This window comes from Anopheles arabiensis, chromosome 2, assembly GCF_016920715.1.
Source record: "Anopheles arabiensis isolate DONGOLA chromosome 2, AaraD3, whole genome shotgun sequence".
NCBI classification, from domain to species: domain Eukaryota; kingdom Metazoa; phylum Arthropoda; class Insecta; order Diptera; family Culicidae; genus Anopheles; species Anopheles arabiensis.
In genome coordinates, this window is record NC_053517.1 from 18,319,870 (window position 1) to 18,342,207 (window position 22,338).

At 48.7% G+C, this 22,338-nt stretch overlaps 1 protein-coding gene across 2 annotated transcripts in view; it reads right to left on the bottom strand.

Moving 5' to 3' along the window:
• LOC120908621 (3-hydroxy-3-methylglutaryl-coenzyme A reductase) overlaps positions 1-22,338 on the bottom strand; it is a 38,247-nt gene that overhangs the window by 8,252 nt on the left and 7,657 nt on the right. For both annotated transcript variants that reach the window (XM_040319829.1, XM_040319828.1), the window contains exon 2: positions 10,652-12,437. In XM_040319829.1, coding sequence (XP_040175763.1) covers positions 10,652-10,973 — 322 coding nt within the window. In that variant the 5' untranslated portion in view covers positions 10,974-12,437. The remainder of the gene's footprint in view (positions 1-10,651; positions 12,438-22,338) is intronic.

Below are 22,338 nucleotides of genomic sequence, written 5' to 3' on the forward strand. Positions count from 1 at the left end.
GATTTTCACGGTCACATCCATCACGGCCAAACAATCCCTGGCCTTTCCCCACCGGTACGGGGCGGACAAAAGGGGGGGAAAGTTACTCGCCAACAGATCTGTCCAGGTGAAGCTGGCCAGCGCGCGAAATCGATTCGGAGCGATCGGTAGCCGGACAAGCGGGGAAAACTAACGCGCAGTAAACAGGCAGGCAAAGTGTGGCGTACGATTGCCTCTTTTGTGCTACACCACACTCGTGCGCACATTATGTTCTCTGTGCATGGGGATGTTATGCAAATGAAGGCCAGTCGACTAACGTGCATGTATAACTGTAGCTGCACCTCTGTTCTCATCCATATGCAGCAGAGATTTGCTGACGAACCTCATGCTGATGTCCCGGAATGGAATGAGCTGATGATTTATTGCCTTGACACGATACGATTGTCTTTATGATCAGCATTTACTTTTTTTTATTATTTACAGTTATTTGAAGTGAATTGTTAACGATTGATTGATTGCGTATGTTTGACTTTCTTCTAGAACGCATCACAACAGGATTTCCCAGGGGTTCTTATAGTTTTGGGACACTTCCTCGAGCTGACTTTCATGGAAAGTGAGCTTCATATGTCGGAAATTGGACTTTGGACTTTTTTGGACAGGCTCCTTCGAAATTCCTGTTAGATTTGTCAAACAAGGGTGCTCTAGAGTTCGATTCCCATTACATTTACCTCATTTCATGTAAGAAAGAGTCAATAAAGTGCCCCACAGCTATGAGAACTCCTGGAAACCCCTGTAACGAATTATAGTCATTACTCCGTCCAACAAATCATATTAGTTCGTTTTTCTAGCGAATTTGTAACCTTCAATTGAAATGAATTGCATTTAAACGTAACTGGAATTAGTTCTGGAGTTTATTAATAACTGATTTAACAAGACTTTAGAACTGAGTTATTTTGCCTCATCCACACATCCTTATTGTACTGATGGAGAGCTGAAAGAGGTCAAAATTATAGCTTTACAGTGAAGGCTTTATTTACGAGTTTATGCACGATCATATCTCTTTCTAATCTGCTGCTTTATTTGCAATCATATGTAAGCGTTAGCCAATAATGTTTTAGTAAATCCAAGAATGGATTAATGCATGCTTTTTTTCCTTTTTAGCGTGATAAATATCTGAGAAATTTATAATCGGATGTGATTTCTTCTATTGGTAACCTAAACAATAAACATTCAAAGTTGAAATATTATACAAGTTCGTGAATGGGAAGTCCCTGCACAGCTTTCCACATACAGTAAAAGTATACTGGGCACAGTTAATTTTAAGCAAAACCTAACCTTCTCCTGTTTGCTACGAACGGTGCAAATAAAACAAACAGACAAAGGTTCCCGTTTGAAAGCACTCTCACCCGCTGGCAGAGTACGTACAAGCAAGCGCTCCGTTTATCGCGCTCGGTTTATCGCGCTAAAGTCACGCCAAAGTCGCGCGTAACAAAGCAGATGGGGCGCGCGCATACACATTTCGCTTTTCAAAAAACGCTTTTAAGGAAATATCGCTGCTTCGGCGGAATCCGGAAGATCCCACAAGCGTACGCGCACTGCAGCACACAGGGCCGTGAGGCGTGTTAGACCACGCCAGAAGCAACGGTCCACGCGCTTGTCATCGTACCTAGCCATGCGCTAATGGCGTGGCCTTCGTTGCGCTTATTTGTATGTGTGCTGCGCGCAGCGTTGTCCAATTGCGAGAGAGCCGCACGACATGGCGGCACGGCACCCAACCACCGCGTAGAGCGCCAACCCGGGAAGAAAGCATGGGGACCTCTCCACCCCATATCATGACGGTGGCTCGCCCTCTTTCCTCCCTTTTCCCCCCTGCTGGAACACCTCCAGTAACAGATTCCGAAAGTGGCCAAAAAATGTAGCGAGGGAGGGCAATGCGCAGCAACGCAACGCAATATAGAAAACAAACCTTCTTCCCCCCTTCCCCCCCCAAACACTTGCACATCGACAACATCGACCATCAGGCCCGTCAGGTTTGGTGGAATGTGGCCGATGTGCGTGTACGACGACGGCGACTCCGCTGCCGCCTGTGCATGTGCTGCGGGTGGTGTTCGCCGCGGTTGGTTACTTTCTCCGCAAATACTCGTTTTTCGGACGCTCCGGTGCGGTGCTGTGGGGTGAAGAAATTTTGCAAACAAAGTAAGAGAAAAAGAGAGAGAGAGAGAGTGTGTGAAAGAGTGTGAGTGTTGAGAAAAAGAGAGCGAGAAAATGAAAAAAAAACCTACACCCTTTACACTGCCGCGCAACAAAATGGGTGCGATCCTTGCGCTTGGCGTCCGGTCATGCGTGCACTTTGTATGCCTGTGCCCGACACGACCCGCACCAAAGCCCGTTTGGATTTGCAGTTACACTGTACGCCAACGAAGCGCTCCCCAATATTAGAGCTAGCTGCCCATTGTTGCTTAGTTATGTAGCATTTTATCAGCCTCAGCCCATTAACTGCAGCTCAAAAGCGGCTTGTCACCTTGCGAGAAACGTTCGCTCGGCGCGGTTGGATTTGTTGCGCTGTTTTTGCGCACCGTCCGGTCCCACGCCGCCAGCGAGATGATCGATGATTGTTATCAACAACGGTTTAGCGGCACTTTACCACAGCGGCAGCACCGTGAACAGAGTCCCGATGTCATCGGCAAGATGACGATCCTCCGATTTTAGGGGCCACCCTCTCCCCGTTCTCTTGTCCGTGTCTGTTTGCTTACGCAATGTTGTTTTGTGGCGTGCACGCGGACCCCCTTGCGGACCCCCTGGGAGCTATCAGTATAAACGCTGTTTTGCCTCCGCTTCGTTCGCTAATGCGCGTCAGCAGACCGTGACAAATGCAAGCGCGCGCGCGCGCGCTTGAGATTGCAGTGGAAAAATTTCCCTTTCGTTATATAGCGGCAAACAAGGCGAGCAAACGAAGTGCAGCAAACGAGCTTAGCGTATGAGGTGAGATAGAGCCCTAGCGTATAGGGCCGGTCGTTTGATCAGTGGCTGATTGGGACGTGGTTTTTAAAGCGATGAGTCGTGAGGCCAATTGGGTCGGCGTGAGGCTCTTAAATCAGTGTAAAACGATTCATTTAACAAATCACTTGTAGCAGGTTCTGTGTTAATTGCCAAGCAATGGAAAACAAAATGCTTTTGTTCTTGTTTGAGCGTGAAAAAAAGCTCATACAGTGTGATCAACACTGATGGTAGAACTAATGCGATTTAAACAGATGAAGATTTTAGTAGTAAAATAAATCGTTTAAAATTTTAAACGAAAATTAGATCGTCTAATGTTAATGAAAATTGATATAAATTGATTTAAGTAGCAATCCTCATACTAAAATATTTATTTTATGGTCTTGCAAAACGACTTCCCCGATCTTGAATTAGTAAATGGTTATAGAAAATGATATTTACTTGCAAAAATCCATTTTTGGTCATTACAACTCGTAGTTACCGTGAGATAATTTACAGTTATATCTGGCAACTGACAACGAATGTTTCCTCCTTCCTCTATACGAGATGAATGAACAAATCGATACAGTCAAACGAACGAACACCACGACTACGACGCGATCCGAGCTGTAACTAGCACGGCGAGATCGCTTTCGTGTGACACGGAATGTCAATGTCGTGTCGACTGATCGACGGCCGCCCACCATAACCGAAACGCTGACCATCGAAACTGCCACCGCCACCAGCCTAGACGCCTCACCCCAGCCGCGTCATTAGCGTGGTGAAAGCGTCCGTAAAAGATGATCCAGCACAGCGATCGGAGCTGCGCAAAACACACGCGGTAGAGCAGAGGAATAAAAAGGCAAACAAATCAGCCATCCCATCCAGTCAAAAACGAACCGGAAGTCCGGAATTTGAGGTTAAATTCGCTCGTCCAACTCATTAGCGCTCTCTACGACCCGGTTTCTGCTTCGTTTGTGTGTGTGTGTGTGTGCGCCGACTGAACTTTTGTTTTTCATTTGGATGTATATTAATTTTAATAAACCCTCCAATGACCCCAAAATGAAGCGTGTTTCGGTGCCACAAACCAATGCGATCCTTACACACGCACACACACACACGCGGACAATAGATATATAGCGAGTTTCCGCGCCGGATCGGATATGGTGGCCAGTAGCGAAGCCAGTGGTGCGTTTGATTGTGCGTTTAAAACATTGGAAAGGTGCCAGCGCACAGCCTCTGAGCGGATCTAGCCGAGCGGCAGAGCCTAATGCGCTACGCTTCGCGCTAGTGTGCGTGCGATGCGGCGTGGCCCCATATCTAAAGTGGGTCAGTGATCGTTCGGTGCACCCGGCGTATTGTAAGCGGGCCGGGTGGGGAGAAGAAGGTTTGGTGGTCACCAACGATCGATCGAGCGGCGATCGTGACCGAATGGATCATTCTTGTATTTTTATTTTTTGCATCTTTCTCTCTTTCTCTCTCTATTGTGTCGATCTCGTAACCGCTCACGTGCAAAGGTTGCAAAGGTACGCGCGCACATGTCTCACCAACACTAGAGTAGCTAACATCCTAACTCAGCTTGAGAAAAAACAAAAATCGACCGCTGCATAGTTGCTTGACCTTGTTTTATGGTCGCTCGTAAAAACGTCTCTTTTCACGTGTGCAGCTCACCACATGCACTGCTTGATGTTAAACCGTGCCGCAAACTCTGCGCACACCGACACAGAGAGTCAGGAAGATATGATATGTTGCTGTCCCTTCGTTGCTATCCGTTCATAATTATTGACAACATAATCGAAGCGTTTAAACGGTTTGCTTTACTTAATGAGAGCAACTTATTTTACGACCCTGTCCAATGCTTTACTGTCGTTTAACGACACGATTTACATTGATCCACTGATTTAAATATTAATCGCAGGATACATTATTTAAATACCACAACACAAAAAGGGTGCAATGACGCAATACAGCTAAATTATTACTTCGGCTCATTTTGAGACGGGTTCTTCTTCAACATTCTCACCAAACAGGCAACGCGCCTTCTATTACCAATCAGCCAGCTATTGGTTCACCTGGGCCTGGTGGCATAAAATTTCGACCAGAAGATTTGTTTTTTCGCCCTCAAAAACGTTTTGTGACGTCAGCACAAATAGTCCGCTTGGCAACTGTCGCTTTAACCAGTCTTTAAACCGGTTTATTCCAAACCCTCCCGCGTGCACAGCAGGCGCGCCCGCGCTCGTGTTTACGATATTCTAACGAAATCCAAGATCAATTATCATTTCTTTATGTTTTCGCCCCTCGCATCGTGACCACCGATGCCATAATGTGGTGACGATAATTTATGCACACAGAACATTATATAATACGACGTGGTGTAAATTTAATTGTTTGATTTGTTTCGCTGCAAAAGCCAGCTTCCCGCCAGCGAATGGACAAGAAGATCGGCCCGTGATTAAGCATAAATTAAGTAACGCACAGTTCTTGTGGCTAATGAGGACTACAACACGCATCGTTGTCTACCAAAAATGGGCTGTGTTTCTCTCCCATTCACACTGCTCACGGTCGAAAATGTCTCCAAACGGGGTCTGTTCACGCCGTCGCACTCGGCTGATGACGAAAGCAAACCACACAGCTGACGACTTCAACGATACCGTGGACGCGAAACGCAATCACCAAATGTACGTACGCACCACTTTATATGAGCAATTCAAACGTGCACACACAGAGACGCGTACACGTTTTCGATCATTTTATTCCCCATCCGCGTTCGGGCAATTAAAACGGGCGTTAGATTTCACTTTTTTACGACACCGCCCACCGACCATCCTGCAAAACCCCATCCCGCCAGCCATTGGAAGTATGACATAAGCCGCACCACAACAACCCGCCCGCAGAGCAGAGCAGAGCATATCAATTGAGCAAATAGTGGAGCAATTAAAATTGGATACTTTAGCCCGTTTTCTTTGGCTTTTCTTTTCTTTTTTCTGCGGTACCACTCGTACCAGTATTGCACACCGTAGTTGCATCCATCATCTTCGCCAGAGGTATCTTCATCGGTTTTCAGGTGGCGCGCGATCAGATCAGCGACGTTCCAACCGAAAGAGTAAACGGCGGTGTCATTAGTGACGTCACCGTACAGTGGCATCGGGGCAGCACACATGATGTGGTTGCGAAACCGGGAGAGTTCGCGCTGCCTCGACGTGAAGAAGCCACGCGAACGCATGCCTCGAGGATGGTTCGTGTGGCCATTTGGATTGGCCGGATCGATTGGCCGGCTGTTGGATGAATTGGTCGGTAAAGCAACGAGGGAGTGTGTACATGCATGCTTCATATCCCGACGTGCTAGCCAGCGATAGAAAACAAAAAAAGGGCAAAGTGAATGGCACAATTTAGCCGGTTTGCATTTTTAGTGATTTTTGTTCAAAAACTTCAAGGAACACACAAGCCAACAGTGCCGCATTTCGAACCAGTCAAACAATCAATCATCCAACGCCACCCACCCACCCAGTCACAGCCTGACTCACCCAGGATTGATGTAATGGATTTAAAGGTTTGCGTTTGTGTGTGTTTTAAAGGAGTTTTTCTTTTTGTTTCGTTCCAAAACCGTGCGTGCTTTGCATTGGTCGGTGGTGAAGTGTAGTTATGCTACCAATTATGTAAAATATGCTTATGCACCGTGCTTGGGCGGTTGAGTCTGTCTGAGTGATGGGTTCGGTAATGAAAGGGAAATCAGAAATTGAGTTATCTGATCGAAAAAAAACTAAAAAAAAAATGGTTACAATTGATACCTTTGACGGCACCACCTTATTGCTTTGGGGTGGGGTTTCTCTTTTGAATTCTTTCTTTCTTTTACGCTTTTGTTCAACCCTATTTCCACGATCTGGGCTGATTCAGAATCTATGCAAATCGTGCTCAAAAATTTGCATTCCATTTGCGTCATTTAGCACCGCTTCTGCTTGTGCTCGAATGAGTAGCTTAGGATTTAGCATGGCGATAAAAATTTAGTATGCGTATTTGCTTTAAAAAAAATACGACAAACAAACCGATTGCTTAGAACGAAGCCAACCCATTCCCAGCACCCCAGATTCCTGTTAATGTGAGGACAAACAATAGTTCCTAACAGCATCGATTTCTTTCCGCCGAACAAAGGCTAGCTAGGACTTCAGCGACAGGGTATATCATAAGATTAATTGCTTTCCACCTAGCAACATGTAAGCGAGAACTGTACTTGGTGCAGTTTCCATCGGGAAAATCCCAGTTTCCTGTTCTTCCAGTTTCAGGACAACAACCTTTCACTGGCAGCTCGATCCCGCTCGCACTCTGCCAGAGTATGCAACGAATGCAGTTACACTGAAGACACATAACGAAAGGTCCTCGCATACAGGTCGAAAACGATTGTTTCTTTCTCCGTCTCTCCATAGAAGGCAATAAAAAAGAAAGCAAAACAACCATTATTAAGACACCCAGCAAGCCCCTTGGGTTGCATGCCGCGCCAGAACAAAACCGAACGGCATTGAACAGCAGCGATAAAGCGCAATCTTCGCCGTGCCTGGTTTGACGTCATTGGCACCACAGGTTCTCTGCAGAAAGGGGGGTGGGAAAAACGGTGGGAAAATCCCCTTCCAAAAGTCACCAAGAAGCTGGCGATCGAACAGGTTGTGGCGTGTGATTTAGCGATGAGGGCTCGAAAGAGGCCTGTTACGTGCCCCCAAAGACCCCCCCCCCCCCTGGCCGAACAGGGTTGAGAAGGATCAGCAACTGTCCTTGAACCGCAGCCACATCACGCACCTCAACACCGATCGTGCAAGAGGGGTTACGAGCTGGTTCTTAGCCGCAAATGCAAGATTTTATGCTTACGCAAATGGCATATTAATGTCGCTTCTTTTGTGCGGCGGGATGCTCTCTCTATCTCTTTGTGTGACGCACGCGTGACACACGGAACTGGCAGGGATGTTTTGCCCACCGAATGCTGCGGTCGGGAGGTTGTGGAATTTTGCAATGAAATAAATCTGCCCCGAACCAGGGTCTGTCGGTGGGCAAAAGGGCAACCATTCCTCTTTTTGTTTTCGTGAGCGTATGTGCTGCTTTTAATTGTGGACATTGACCACCAACCGGGCCTTCGCGCGTACTCCAATCTCGAAGATCACATGTATGTACAACGGGCGAGTAAGAGTAAAAATGGGTGTGGCACCGATTGCCAACAGCAGTTTGCCGGCTGTTTGCACAACGTTCTTTGCAGAACCGAGTGTGATCATGATAATCGCGATCGCGCACCCTGCACGACCTGCAGCACTGCAGCATGCATCAACCGCGAGATTGCATCAAGAGGTCACCGGTTTCGTGAAGGTCGCACTGCTGCAGGTAGCACCGTCACCGTGCGTAATTTCAGCGCACCGCAAACCACTTCGCCACGCTTCGCACCCGATCCAGCAAGGGCTGGTGTGGAACTTCTTCCTGCGCGCCAAGCAGCAGCGAGGGGAGAGCGTGAACTTGATTGCCGGCGGAAGGCTGCGGCACGATATCGCGCCCGCCCCAGCGTTACTAATAGCGATGGCAAACGATTATGTGCCGCGCGGTCCGCTGCTATGTGGCTACCCTTGACTTCCTTCCACCGCATCGCGAACGATCGGGCCTGGGTAGGTCTCGGACATGGTGAGCAGGAAGAGGGGGGGGGGGGGGTTGCTGAACAAGACCAACAAACCGTTTGGTATGTCACACACCATATGCAAACGGAACGCCCCTTCGCGAAAACCAGGTGGACCGACTGGCTCAGTTAGGAAATCGAAGATTCGCACACGACCGAACGTGACGACGAAACCTTGGATCGATGCATTAGGATGAGGAGGGAGATGATGATGGGGCGACACCGTTAAGTGCCTACTAGAACCTCTTCGCGTGCAATCGACCACCGGAGATTGTCCACCCCATTATTTCACCATCTTAGGCGAGAGGGACACGGCGATGCTCCGTGGCGCGTGGTCACTGCCGTGCCGTGCCTACTGGAATGAACTTTTTGAATCCTCAACACACCGTAACCGAGTGGGTCGATTATAAAGGGGTGTATTTTTAAAAGGCACACAGAGGCACACCGATCGATCCGACCGACACTCTTGAACCAGCAGCAAGTGGGATATCCCGTATTGCTCAAGCAAATAAAGCAAAAAACTTGATCATGATCATGTTGATAATATACGCAATGAAGCGTTTTTTTTTTTGCTTGACATTAATTATTCATAATTGTCTGTACAAACACACGCACATAAACGATATAAAGGGAGAGAGAGCGTTAAAGAAGAGGTATTTATCATTTCAGCTTTGTTCAACTCATAACATAAATCTCACATACGGTCTTGAACGCGCGCCGGACCGGTTGCTAGCGCAATTGTTTACCACTACACTAGCGGATAGACGGCTTGATGATTGGTTAAGTCACAATTTAAATCTCAAACTTTATACAAGCACGTCCAAAACATGACCTTCTTAAGCCTTTTGGTCAATTTTCTAAATTTATGATTCACACACCTGCCTGAGATAGACTGCCAATGTAAAACCTGTATAAAATATTGCAGGACCCTTTAAAAAAACACCCCATCGCACCAATCAAACAAGATTGAAACCTTGACCGTTTTTATTCGAGCCCAAGCGCTTGAACCGTTTAGCGTCCACATGGTTTGGGTGGCCGCGAAAGTTTGTTTTCTTTTTCCAACGCCCCAACGTGTGTGTGTGTAGTCCATTTTCCCTCCGGTTGACCATAAAATTGGATCGAGATCGCGCTCAACGAGCGATTGCACACCATAAAAAAGCCACTGCGACCAAGCGTGGTCGCAGTGCGCTCTTCGCGCTCTTGCAAGAGGCAACAAACAAAAAAACCCACCCCAAAACCGAAAAACCCCGCCTGAAAGTGCTAAATACCCTCCTAACACCATAAGCAAACGGTACCACACACATACACACACACTCACACCGTTCAGTAACGGGGTCCGGGGGACTATTTCTTCTCTTCGTTCCTTCCCTCCATCAGGCACACCGTACACAACGGAACCGGCCACGAATATCACTCAGGCGCAGTGGAACGAACCTCAACCCCTGCTTCCTCCCCTTTCCCGGGTGAAGAGTTTACAAGCGCAGCCCGGCACACAGTTACAGCAGCTTTCTTGTGGGCAAAAATTTCGAGCCAACCACCCCGAGACCACACCTGGAAACAGTCGGCAGTGTTGATATTCCAATCTCGACGACGGCGCATGGAAATTAAATAAATTTTTAAATCGAGAGAAAATGCAACCGACCGAACCGAGTGAAACGAGCGTGGTGCTGCGGAAGAAGGTCAATGACGTGTCGTATTTGGTACGATCTGGAACCGGTGCGATGCCGTGATGGAAAAGAGAAAATTTTAATTCATCGGAAAAAAGGGGGCGAAATCGGGGCCGGGTGTGAGAAGGTCGCTGTGCCATTGAATTTGATTGCTAATCAACAAGTTTGGCGCAAACGTTAAGTATTGGAAACAATTTTGCTTGGGCTATGGAAACTTTAGGCAAAGATTACGACCACCCGGTTCCCAGCCGCGGTAAAGCGGAAGAGCTGTTTGTAGAGCGGCACAGCATGGCGCATCCAATTTAATCCAAGAATACCACAAACTTAACCCCAGATGGAAGCGTGAGTAGTGCACACACACACACACACACACACGCATACTTACCGAGCAGGTACCGCGACCCCATCCGCTGCAGATTGCACAGATGGTAGTAGACGTACAGGATGGCCGCACCGCGCACCACCATCATCAGAATGACGTCGATCATGTTCCGTTCCGTTTCCTCGCAGCGCGTCATCGCGCCGTAGCGCCAGCTGTAGCACAGCGGCTCGTCACCGGCCACCGGTGGCTGCTGCGGTGCATCGGCATTACCCTTCTCGAGCGAAAGGATGCAGGCGGTAAACGTGACCAGGCCCACGATCACCTCCCACGGATGGGAGGCGCAGAACTCGCCGTGCGCACGAAAGAATCGTCCCAACCGCATCATTTGAAGCTGCTTGGTTTTTGTTTTATCGTTTGGATTCACACACGCGCACACAAACGGGCAGAGCAAGGAATGCAACGGGGGGGCCGTTCGATTCAAATCCTGTGTCCGGTGGCGTAAATCAACGTCACGCAAACGGAAAGGACGAAATGGGGCGTTTGCGCGCGCGCTTTATGTTCACCTTCGTCGTTATCTCTCTCTCTTTTCGTTTCACAATGTGCACCACCTCCTAAGGCAACCAGTATCCACACGCACAATTCATACACTCTCAACCAAAACACACCGACACGAAAAAACGGCAGCCTAGCTGGCTGGCGGGCTTGCTGGCTGGCTGCGAACAGGTCGCTCCTTCTGTACGGAGCCGTCGGTTGGGGTGTAAAATTAGAAACTCATCTGCATGGCGCATCGGACTTTGGACTCCGGGCGTACGGACGAAACAGAAAAAAACCGAAAACCCCTTACGCAGGCGAGCAGCATGCGCGCGCGACCATGCACCGGGAGCTGTGTTGAGCTTTGAACCGGAAATGGAAAACTCGCACACACCAGACACTGCCCGCACACGCTGGTTTCGTCGTCTTCGAGTAACTTTCGCTCTTTCTCGGCTTTCTTCTCTCGCGTACGGTCACACACTTTCGGTCGGTCTGTCGCTAGACGGGGCACACTGTATTTTTTTCTTTCTCTTTTTGGGTGGTAGTAATGCGTGGTTTACATCCGGAATTGAAAACGAAAAAAAACACACACACACACACACACACTCACCAAAACGCAAAGTGCATTAACGCGAACCACGACCGAACACGATCACTGCATGCTGCGTACGTGCGTGCGTGCGTACCTGACACGGTTCGAGATACAAGACGTGAGAGACACCGTACCAGAGCACCCACCAACACTCCACTCTCGTACGCACACAGAGAGATAAAGCGAGAGAGAGACACACACACTCACGACGAAGGCCCGGCAACGGAGACAAACGTGGCCAACACACTTCTTCACCGTAGCACGGTTGCGATGAAACTGAGCCTGCGGTCGCGATAACTTTAGCCTTTCTGCCTTTTTCCGCTGGCGCAGAGATGATGCGACAGCAGTGTGCCGCCGTTACAGATATGGCGCTCTCTTCTCGCACAGATACCCTTCTCCTTCCCCGTTGCTCGCGCCGGTCCTGGGCTGGCCTTTCCAAGTGCGCGCGACGCGCGCGCACCTATACACACAGAGTACCGACCGTTCCCCGCCCGTGGCCGAAGACGACCAATCGGAAGACGAGAAGGAATAGTGACGCGATACGCGCGGGGGGATGTATCGCACGATACCGGCTGATGGGCGAGGTGTGCGCGGCGACAATTGTTCGGTGCTCTAAAAATGGCGGTTTCGCTGGCTGCGTGCGGTTGACGGTGCGCTTATCAGCCCTGGAGCGCCGTGTGTGGGTAGGGCCTATGGTATGGTAACAATAGCACGGCAACAGGATGGCTGAAAATAAAGGAAGCAAAGTATTTTTAGTATTTGTGCCTGTTGACATACCCCATCGGTATCGGATGTGGCGAGAAAGAAAGGATGGTAAGCAGGTAAGGGAGAGTGGAGGGCGAATGGCAGGAAATAGTCTTTGTAAATGCGAAAATGCTTTCTTCGCCGCACTGGACTGCCCCGGTTAGAAACCGGCGTCATGACGATGGCCACGTTTACAATCCAAACCAGGAAGTGTGTCACGTGAACATGCTAACGATCTCTTCATCTCACTTCCTTGCCGTGTTCTTGGCGCGTTCTCGCCTGTCACAAATTGCACAAATTTACCATAACCACGTGCGCGTAATACAAAGCAAAAGACCGTACGATCGCGCATATGATCGATGACGACGAGGTACATGCCAATTCCACTGAGGCAGTTTTTGAAAAGGCAGTACCGAAGATTATTAGATAATACAACACACCGCACGGCTTAGGCGTACATTCATTGATGAATACGGTCTCAATCGTTTGGACGGTTGGAAACAGCGAAGAGAGTGGAACACGGGGGCGAGAGGGACCAGCATACAAGGCCAATACGAGGCCGACCACGAACGGCGCGCAGGCACGCATCCGTGTGTAGCACCCGGACGGCACCCGGACGGGGTGACGAGTGTGTTTAACTCATCTTAAATAAATGTGAGCTGCAGGATGGATGGCCCGTTGATGGTGGCTGGTGGCGGTTCAATCGCAGTTACACAGCGCACACCGGAGGTTGGTGTCACGGTGGTCTGGCAACCTTCGGCGCTGCGATTGGACCAATATTTGTTTGAAGTGTGCTGCCCATAATCGCGCACACACTCGCATGAGCTGTACGTTGTTGCGGAAGTTCGGGGCATCGGTGCTTCACTTGCACCTCCCTGAGTACGCGCAGTTTGTTGTTGCTTCCCCGTGGGGAGGATGATCGGGGTGGACACAAAGCGGTTTGCACACAGTTCGTTTTAGCAGCATGAGCGAGCGTGTCTTTTTTTTTTAGCATTTTTAACAACCATATTTGGCCTCGAAATGTTGTCCGTTTTTCATAAAAAATAAGTCCGTTTATAGGGGGAAGCGTAAAGGAAAAAAGAGTTGATCGTACTTGATCATGCTGTGCATCAATTGCTCTTGTGAATCTGTTCCTATCACCTGATTCATGGCAATAATTAAAGATACCATAATGGGCGATTGAATAACTGAGAGCGGACTCTAAACTGAAACCAATATTCAAACAAATAAAACAATCGACACGTGTGGCAGTGGATCAAACGGGGTACATTTTTACGCCAAATTAAAATGTTTGATCGTGTGCCAAATACAAATTAAGCTCAAGTTGTTTCTGCCTTTTCGGTGTATGGTATTGTTAGCATTGATTTATTGACCATAAACATCGAGATCGGTACGATACAAAACACATTCCTTTACCTCCGCTTATTAGTAACACACGAGGCCGACCTACAGCACAGAGGGAAGGTACGGAACGAAGCGCAAGATGGTAGTTGCTGGTTGCGGGACGCTGTGGGATACAATTAATGTATGTGTATTAATGAGTTCACGACCTGATCGTATTATTTACCAAAGCTTCACCGTGTTCTTTCTCCACCTTTGCCGGCATCGGTGATGTTCGATAGCGTGAAACCATATGGTGTACCAATTTCACCTTCAAAACAAACAAACCAAGGTGCCCTCCGAAAACGAAAGAGGGAAAGAAATTGGCAATAGAACTTGCTGAACAATGACTCATACGGAGGTGCTAAACATTCTCTCGCAGTAGAAAAAGCAAGATGGAATTTTATTTACACTTCATCACGTCACAAAACACACACACATACACAGGTGCCGACAAAGAGTGAGGTCCACTTTGGCACTGGAAAAGGATCGAACACACTCAGGCGATGGTAAGCGGAGCCCTGTATTATGATTTGCATTCCATTGCTCTCTGCATTTGGCACAACAACAATCGAACTGGCCTGCCGTTTAATTTCCAACCCCATTGCCGAAAAAAAAAACACGGCCAGTTGATCGTGCCTACCCACCTTCAACTGCTCGATCTCCCTGCCGCCTACGGCGTAATTCGATAATGAGTTCAAACTAACGCCTAATTGCCCAGTAACACGGTTCGTCATAGTTAGCCACCAATTAGCCGGCACGCAATCAACGCTGACGTAAACATTCTGCTTGCGACGCTTCCCTCCAGCGTTAGCAAACCCTTTCAAGAGTACAGTGAGGGTGGTGATCGTTGTTCCTGTCCCGCGCGTGCCTTTCCTGGGCCTTGGCAATGGCGAAAACAAGTACGCCTGGGTGTATATATTATTTCGCTTCGTATCAATCACTCCCGGCGGCGGCTCGATACCGGACGACTGTGTATCGGGTTCAAAACAGTTTTCCCAAAATAGATCCCGGCGGCCACACGCCTAGTTCACGCTTACCGCCACTTCGTAACGGTCGTGTGGTCGTGTGTGTGTGTGTGTGTTTTAAAGCAAAAGCACTTTTACCTCGGAATTGCAACCCTTCCCCCCCCCCCCGCTCCAGTCGGAACCGAATCGAACATTGCACACTTCTTCCGTTCCGAATCGCCATGCTGGACGTTGTTTATCGGCGAGCGCAAGCCGGAACCTGTATTTGTTTACGCCAACGATAGTCGGAGCTCTTGCTTTTTTTTCTGTTCTTGTCTGACGAGATAGGTTGGCGTACCGAGCGAACCGGCAAGATTTTAGCCTCTTGTTTATTTCGCTTGTTAGGAGATGCGCTTTAGCACGAAGGGATAATGTCTTGCACATTAGACAGTTTCAGCAGAATTAAGGCAACAGTCATCAACCCATCGCAACCACTGCTCTACTGCACCGTACACCATTCGACGTAATATGCGCACTTGTCTCGGCTGGCTTTTGCATGGTAACAGTTGCAGCAAAAATGAAACGGAAAACATAACCACCCAACTGCCACGTGGCCAGATAGTGTGGTTAAACGCGCCGGAGACTTCAGTTTTGACAACTACGCGGAACTACACCGATTTGAGATGAGCGGGAGGGAATATGTTATAGCTGGTCCGGCGTACCGGAGGTCTTTGAAATAGGCCCAGAATGTGTAAAGCTCTTTTTTCACAATCAGTGTGCTGTTTGGAGAGTTTGGTGAGAGCTTGATTGCGTGGAATGGGAACTAAACATTAACTCATACGAATAAATTAGCATCACAAAACAGGCGGATAACCGCACGGCAAACGAAGAGAAACTGCACGTGGCAAAGGCAAAGTAAAGGTTGAATAATGTATAGATTGTAGGGTATTATATTATGATAACACTTTGAATTTGAGAAGAAATCTCTTCTATTTATGATTCAAAATTTCTGGTTGCAAAACCACATGCTGAGACTAATTGTAGAATGTAGTCAATGAGCGCCGACTGCTGTTAGGCTGAATATCTTACTGTGAATGTCTGAAGAGTAGAGAATTGTAAATTAGAACATGCTATAAGAGATAAGAGATAACTGATAAGAGGTCCATTGGGATATTTCGAAGAAAGAATGACCTTCATCGATACTGTACACGTGAAATAGAAGATCCTAAGGCTTAAACAAGCGATAGTGACGTGTTGGATTTAGAACGTAAGTGTGTGGCATATGTAAAACAAACTGTTTAATGTTCTGTAATCTGTGAAGCATTTCTGGTTATCCTATGACAGCCTGTAATGCGTCACGGAACTTGTCATCACGATCTATATGATAATGATCAGATATAACGTTATAATAAATACGATAAATAATGAATACAATACTGATTATTGTTCGATGCCACAGTTACATTCGTACATTTTAGATGTTTAAACCTAACCATTAGATCATTATTATCTCAAAGATACTCCATCTTACTCTTGTGTTGAGATAGGTTGGGTTGAAACAGACCATCATTACACCATCAAACTAGCTGTATGAACAAGAAATTTAACCATTCTGATCAAATCGACGGATCTAGAAATAGCCCTGCATGAACAGACAAGGTGACCATGAACGAATAGCTAAACCTGATTGTTTTTCTAATACTTTGTTTTACTGCCCTCCTTCCTCATCAACCGACTATACTGCTTAGAATAGCTTTATGGACCAACCAAGTTTCTATTCTACACAAATTAAACTGATTAAAAATGCACATTCTACTAGCTCCAAGCCACCTGTAAGAACTGTGCGCTGATAAATCATGCTTTTCTTTTCTCGTACTTAATTCCGACCTTAAATGAGACGATACGAATGAATGGTTCGACGGGCTAGACGAGCTACCTCCGCTACAAACCGGTTCTCAAAGGTGTGTCTGGCTCAACTGGAATACAAGAAATAAGAGTGACAACCTGTGCAAGAATTTCATACAACGATAAACTGGGAGAGGAACATCTTCACCCCACGGAGGCTAGACATCCCCTCAAACGGAGCATGTAAAACTAAAGATGTAGTCAAATTGTCGCGTCGTGTCGCCCCGTACGCATGGGAACACACTTTGTCCGGTTCGCAGTGATCTATCCGGTTTTAAGGTTTAAGAAAGAAAAAAAACCTTAGTCCCTCAAACTCAACGCTGTGTGTGGACTTTGGTGGTTTTAATTTTCTTTTCTTTATTCATTCATTTATTCATACCTGCCACCCTCCTCCTTGGGGAGGATTTTGGGTGGCATTAGAAACCCCAGCCCCGTCTCCGCAAAAGGTAAATAAAGGCTGCGATCACGTCTTCACGACCCGCAACGTTCGCGACCATCAGCTGTGAACGGGGACCCAGGGACGTAAAGGAATACTAATGGACACGGACGCGCGCACACAGCTGTGGGTCGCTTCCTGCTTCCCCCCCACAGAGCTTGGTGACGATTGTCCCTTCCACCGGGGTATGTGCGATTGCTGTCCAGTTTCGGTGTGACGATTCAATGGCGGGGAAAGAGTGGGCATTTGTCAATTTAACCACACCCATCGCGCGGGGGATTTCTTTCAATTTTTTTTTTTTGGTTTTGGCCAGCCTGCAAACGCGCACTGTTTGTTTTTCGGGCGGGTATAATTCGCATCTTATGCGTACGGTGTCTTGTTTGTTTTTCTCATTCTTTCGATCTCATCAAATGTGGCGACTGATAAGCTTTGTGTCATGCGCATGAATGGACATAAAGCAGCGTTGCTTCGCCATGCACCGCGCGATCGCACACGGATGTGCTAAAAGCAACGCTTGCTCGATCCACCACAGCACGATCGTGACCTTCCACGCAACTTAGAGTCCGATGGAGAGGGCGTTGTACTGTTCCCCCATCATCTCCCGCCGGGTTGTCTCGCTTTGGGACCAGCAGTTAATTTAAACCGCTTATCCTGCTCGGTGCCTGATTAGAATCTTAGGGACGTTATTCGAGGGATAACGAATTCCCGGTTTTGGGCCACCCCCCCCCCCCCCTGGGGAGCGCCCTCGTCCCTTTCGGTGAGTGTGCCAGGTGTTCGGAGCGCTCGGAGCTAGGAGGACACACGGCAAAGTGTCGTGTCGGCTCTACCTCGGCGCATTTGTCATGCAGACACGGATGTTCGGCGTGAGTCGTTGGAAATTGACTAATATTCCACTGTCTTCGACATCGGCGCGCATCACCGCGTTGCGGCAGACACCAAATATCAATGGCCCAAACGGCCAAGATGGTGCCAAGCTTGAAGGTTGTGTGTGTGTGTGTGGCGCAACCGTCGGCAATATCGCGCAGCAGAATGATTTGAATATTATTGACCCAGCGAGCCAACCAACCTCCGATGGATGGAGCACAATTCCTCCCCATCGACCTCCAGGCATTCGCCCCACCGATTCCCTCTCTATCTAACGGGGGCACACAGCACCACCACCAGTGGTGGTATTTTTCTTTCCCATTTTTTGAATTTTAGAGTTTAGCCGGATTTTCAACACATTTTTAAGCTTTTTTTGCTGTAACGATAAAAAAGCCCAACCGGTTCCTTAACGGGAAAAAGAGGGTCAATGTCTGTTTCTCTTCTTTTTTTTGTGTTTTTTTTTCGGTGAATGGGTGGAGAAGAAAAATTTGCATGCCGATGAAGAATGAGTCTTGGTCGCTTTCGCGTTGGAGTGGTTGTTTCCTCCCGATTAAGACAATCTGCCATCTGCCAACCCGCTGCCGATTAGAAGGTGCGGAACGAGCGGACGAGCGAAGGCAGGGCAGATTTTTTCGGGGGTGTTGGATTACGAAACCTCCTGGTGGTGAGATCCTTCGCCAAGGGTCAGCCACCGGTCAGGTCCTCCTTGAACGCTGGCGAAGGTGTTTTGGGTGGGGCGACAACTACACGCGTACAACACGTGGCCATAGCCTTCTAAACGGTCACTTAGAGGGAGGAGGGAGCGCGCATCTCGATCGTGATTCGGAAAGAGAAAACTGGACCACAAAGACGCGTCCCCCGGTGAGAAGGTGGCCGTGGAGGGCTGTCAGGGCTAAGGCTATCCGACGGGTTGGGGGATTGCGACTTTATGTTTTTTGGTTACCGTTGAAGGCAAACGGGGCGCAAACGGTTCGTCGTTTTGGGAGTTCGATGAATTAGCTGTTTTCAAATGCGTCAACCTTTGAGCTGACTTTCTGCTGCGCACTGCACTGCGTGGGAAAGCCTGCCCCAATGATCGCATAAGGCTGGGAGGGCGGAGGTTTAGCGTATCTTAATGAGCATGTGTGTCTTTGATGATTCCGCAGCGTTACTGTCGCCTGGTAACAAAACCCTTGCGCCTGCCCCCCCGGGAGGTGTTATACAATGCTGCCCTCCGGATCATTGCCGCGCATGGGGCAGGAGAGTGGGACACGATGCTTTAATGCCGGGTCATAGCCATTGCAAAGCAGCAGCAGCAGCAGCAGCAGGCTTTCCATTATCGCTCCAGTTTTGCGGTAAAAGGAGAGCGAAGGTCACAAAAGCTGCTTTACGCAATACTCCGTGTCTTACTGGATGGGGTGGAAGAACGCGGGGGAAGGACAGCAACCACGGCGGAGAGGGAGAGAGAGAGAGGAGGTGAAGGTTGGTTGATTTAAAAATATCTTACAAAAAGCCTACAAAATCGCGCTCAAGTTCCCACAGACAGGCCGTCGCGTAGTCGCGCTGTTGCTAAGGCGTGTAGCGTAAAATACAAACGGAAAAACGTGTTGCTGTCGGTGTAATGCCCTCCCCACTCGAATGGAACGATCGAACAAGCATAAGAAGATCGACACCGAGCACAGCTAATCCAAACCAGCTGAAAAAGAGAAAGAGCTCCTTGGGCGGACTTGGGCCAATTCGCGGCGAAACCAAAAGTTCACCCCGTACGAAAGCAGCACACCAGAGAGTGCGTGGCCCGGAGGGAGTGTGTTCTTCCGACGCAAACCCAATCACGCGCCTCGGGCGGTTTTTGATCGAGCCCGCTGAAACACACACACACGCACTCGTTCCCCCTTTCACTGGCTGTTGGTGTAACCTACTTCTGATCCTCTGCCCGTCCGTCGCTCCGGTGCGCCGGACGGCACCGCAAACGTGATCCGACCTGATAAACGCTGGTGTGTGTTTTAGCCCCAAAAGAGAGCGGCAGTTCATAAGACGCACATCAACACACGCACACGGTGCAAGATCGTCTTCGAAGGCACAGCACAGCTTCAGCCAGCCAGCGGGAACAACAACAACAAATTTGCTACAAAACGGTACGCTTGCTCCTGGCGGCGACGCGGTGGCAGGGAGTGTGTGGTTGCGACTTTTCCCGCACCGCTGGTGCACAATCTTCATTCATCGTTTCTCTTTCGCTGGTTCGCTCCATTGGTCCCGGGGGTTCGCCCGTACGCCGGCCGCGCTGTGATGCCACGAGAAAGTGCCGCGCAAAATTCGAAAAAGTGAAACTCTTTTGATGACCCACATCCATCGAAGGCGTACAGGCGATGTCGGCGGTGGATGGACTTTTGTGGGGAAGGATTGCCCTCCGGGAGGAGGGAACAAATTGGGCGGCGTCGAGTGGAGTGGATAACAGGTTGCACCGAATAAAATGTCGCCACGGCGAGGAATCTTACTTACACTTTGCGCTGTAGTTGTGGGCAAGTTATTTGTTTATATCAAGATGCACCAGTTATGTTGCAATAATACACACCGAACAGAACCACGCACGTCTTGTCCACCTGGCCACCGGCCCACAAACTGAGCACGAATGCTCCAAAAATTAAACCGCCTCAAACAGTGCAAAGAGCGTAGAAAGAAAAAAAAATGCCATAAAAAGTGCGTTTCTCTGCCACCAAAAATTTGCCACCATTTTTCACGCCCAACCTCTGTCGGCTCGAATGCGCGTTTGTATTGCGCACGTGAATGCCATGTGAATACATTAGTTACCGCATTCCACCGAGGCTCAATCATTCCCGATGTGACACTGTCTTTCGCGGGAATGGAGGAAGGTCTGATCGATGCCCTACTTCACGCGCTCTCTCTCTCTCTCACTCCCGACAAATCCGGCAAAAGATGAAAGCGAAAAGCCCAACAGCCGCTGACAACCCTGCTAACGGCAAAAGGTGCAGCAACACAGGGCACTGGTTTTGTGCAGGAAGGCGGATACAATTCGAGGGAAGATGCAACAACACAGGAGTTCGAGCGTGCGATTCGTTCGATAGGATGTGGTAGCAGCAGAAGCAGTAGTAGTAGTAGTAGTAGCATAGAGTGGCCACTGAAATCATCATGCAGTCCCACACCCTTTCCCTGCGCAACGCAATTGTTAATGATAAAATAAAATACCTAAATGTTCGATAAAGGCTCGCCCGCCATCCTCGACGGGGCATTGATGACAATGGCAGACGACAGCCGCGGGCGCGCGAGCTCGCTCACACACACTCACAATCGAAGTGATCGCGCCAAGAAAGTGAAAGTTACGTCACCGCAGACCGCGGTGCCCGACGGGACGGACGGGATTTCAGCCAAGCGCGTCGTCGTTGTCATCGTCGTTGTCGGCTTTAGTCACTCGCGCGCGCTGGCCAATGACATCCCTCGCCGTGAGTGGCTGTGTTGTTGTTTGCCTCGGTGGAGGAAATAGGTCGGGACGGCTGGGAGGGAGAGAACTGATTTCTAAAAAAAAGGTCTTTCTCACTGTGCTTGAATACAGCACCCAGCCCAGCTTTGATGAGAGGAAACATTCAGCATCCAAACAATTTCCAGCCACAATCGATCAGAGTAAAATTTCTTAAATTTGTCAATCAACACAAACAATTACAACACACGCAGAAACACACAAACACACACAGAGTGTGGCAAAGAAGTGTCCTCACGATCGCTGGGATGAGGTGCCAACACGCTTACGACATATGCTACGATCGAATAGTCGCCAGCATAGGCAACCAACTGAGAGCAAAACCACACGGCATCGCCGCTCTCGTGATCCATCCGCCAAGTTTTTAGCAGCATCATTAAAACCATCTTTATCTATTTTTTATCACTATAATGCAATCCAAACACATACACTCACATACAAACGCAAACGGCAAATATTGCTAAAAACATTGCAAAAAGAAAACGACTTCCATCTACTACCACTACTACCACCACTACACCAGGGTGAAACAACTCACCCTCGCACCCATTCCCTTCCGGTTGCATTCTACCGTCGTCCCATCGCACCAGTTCATTCAAGTTTTGGCCCGGGCCCCGTCGCCATCGTGACCACTTTGTAGAGGCACCCTGCCGTTCGTCACCCATTGCCTTGCCCAAGTCTCCAACGGTTTCGACGAAAACCGGTCACTCCGTGGTTCCGTGACGCTAAAAGATCGCTATGTGCGTGTGTGTGTGTGTGCATGTATGGCAGTTCCTCTGGTAGAGGAAAATTGTGCGTGAGTGTGTGTGTGTGTGTGTGTGTGTGTGTGTGTGTGTGTGTGTGTGTGTGTGTGTGTGTGTGTGTGTGTGTGTGTGTGTG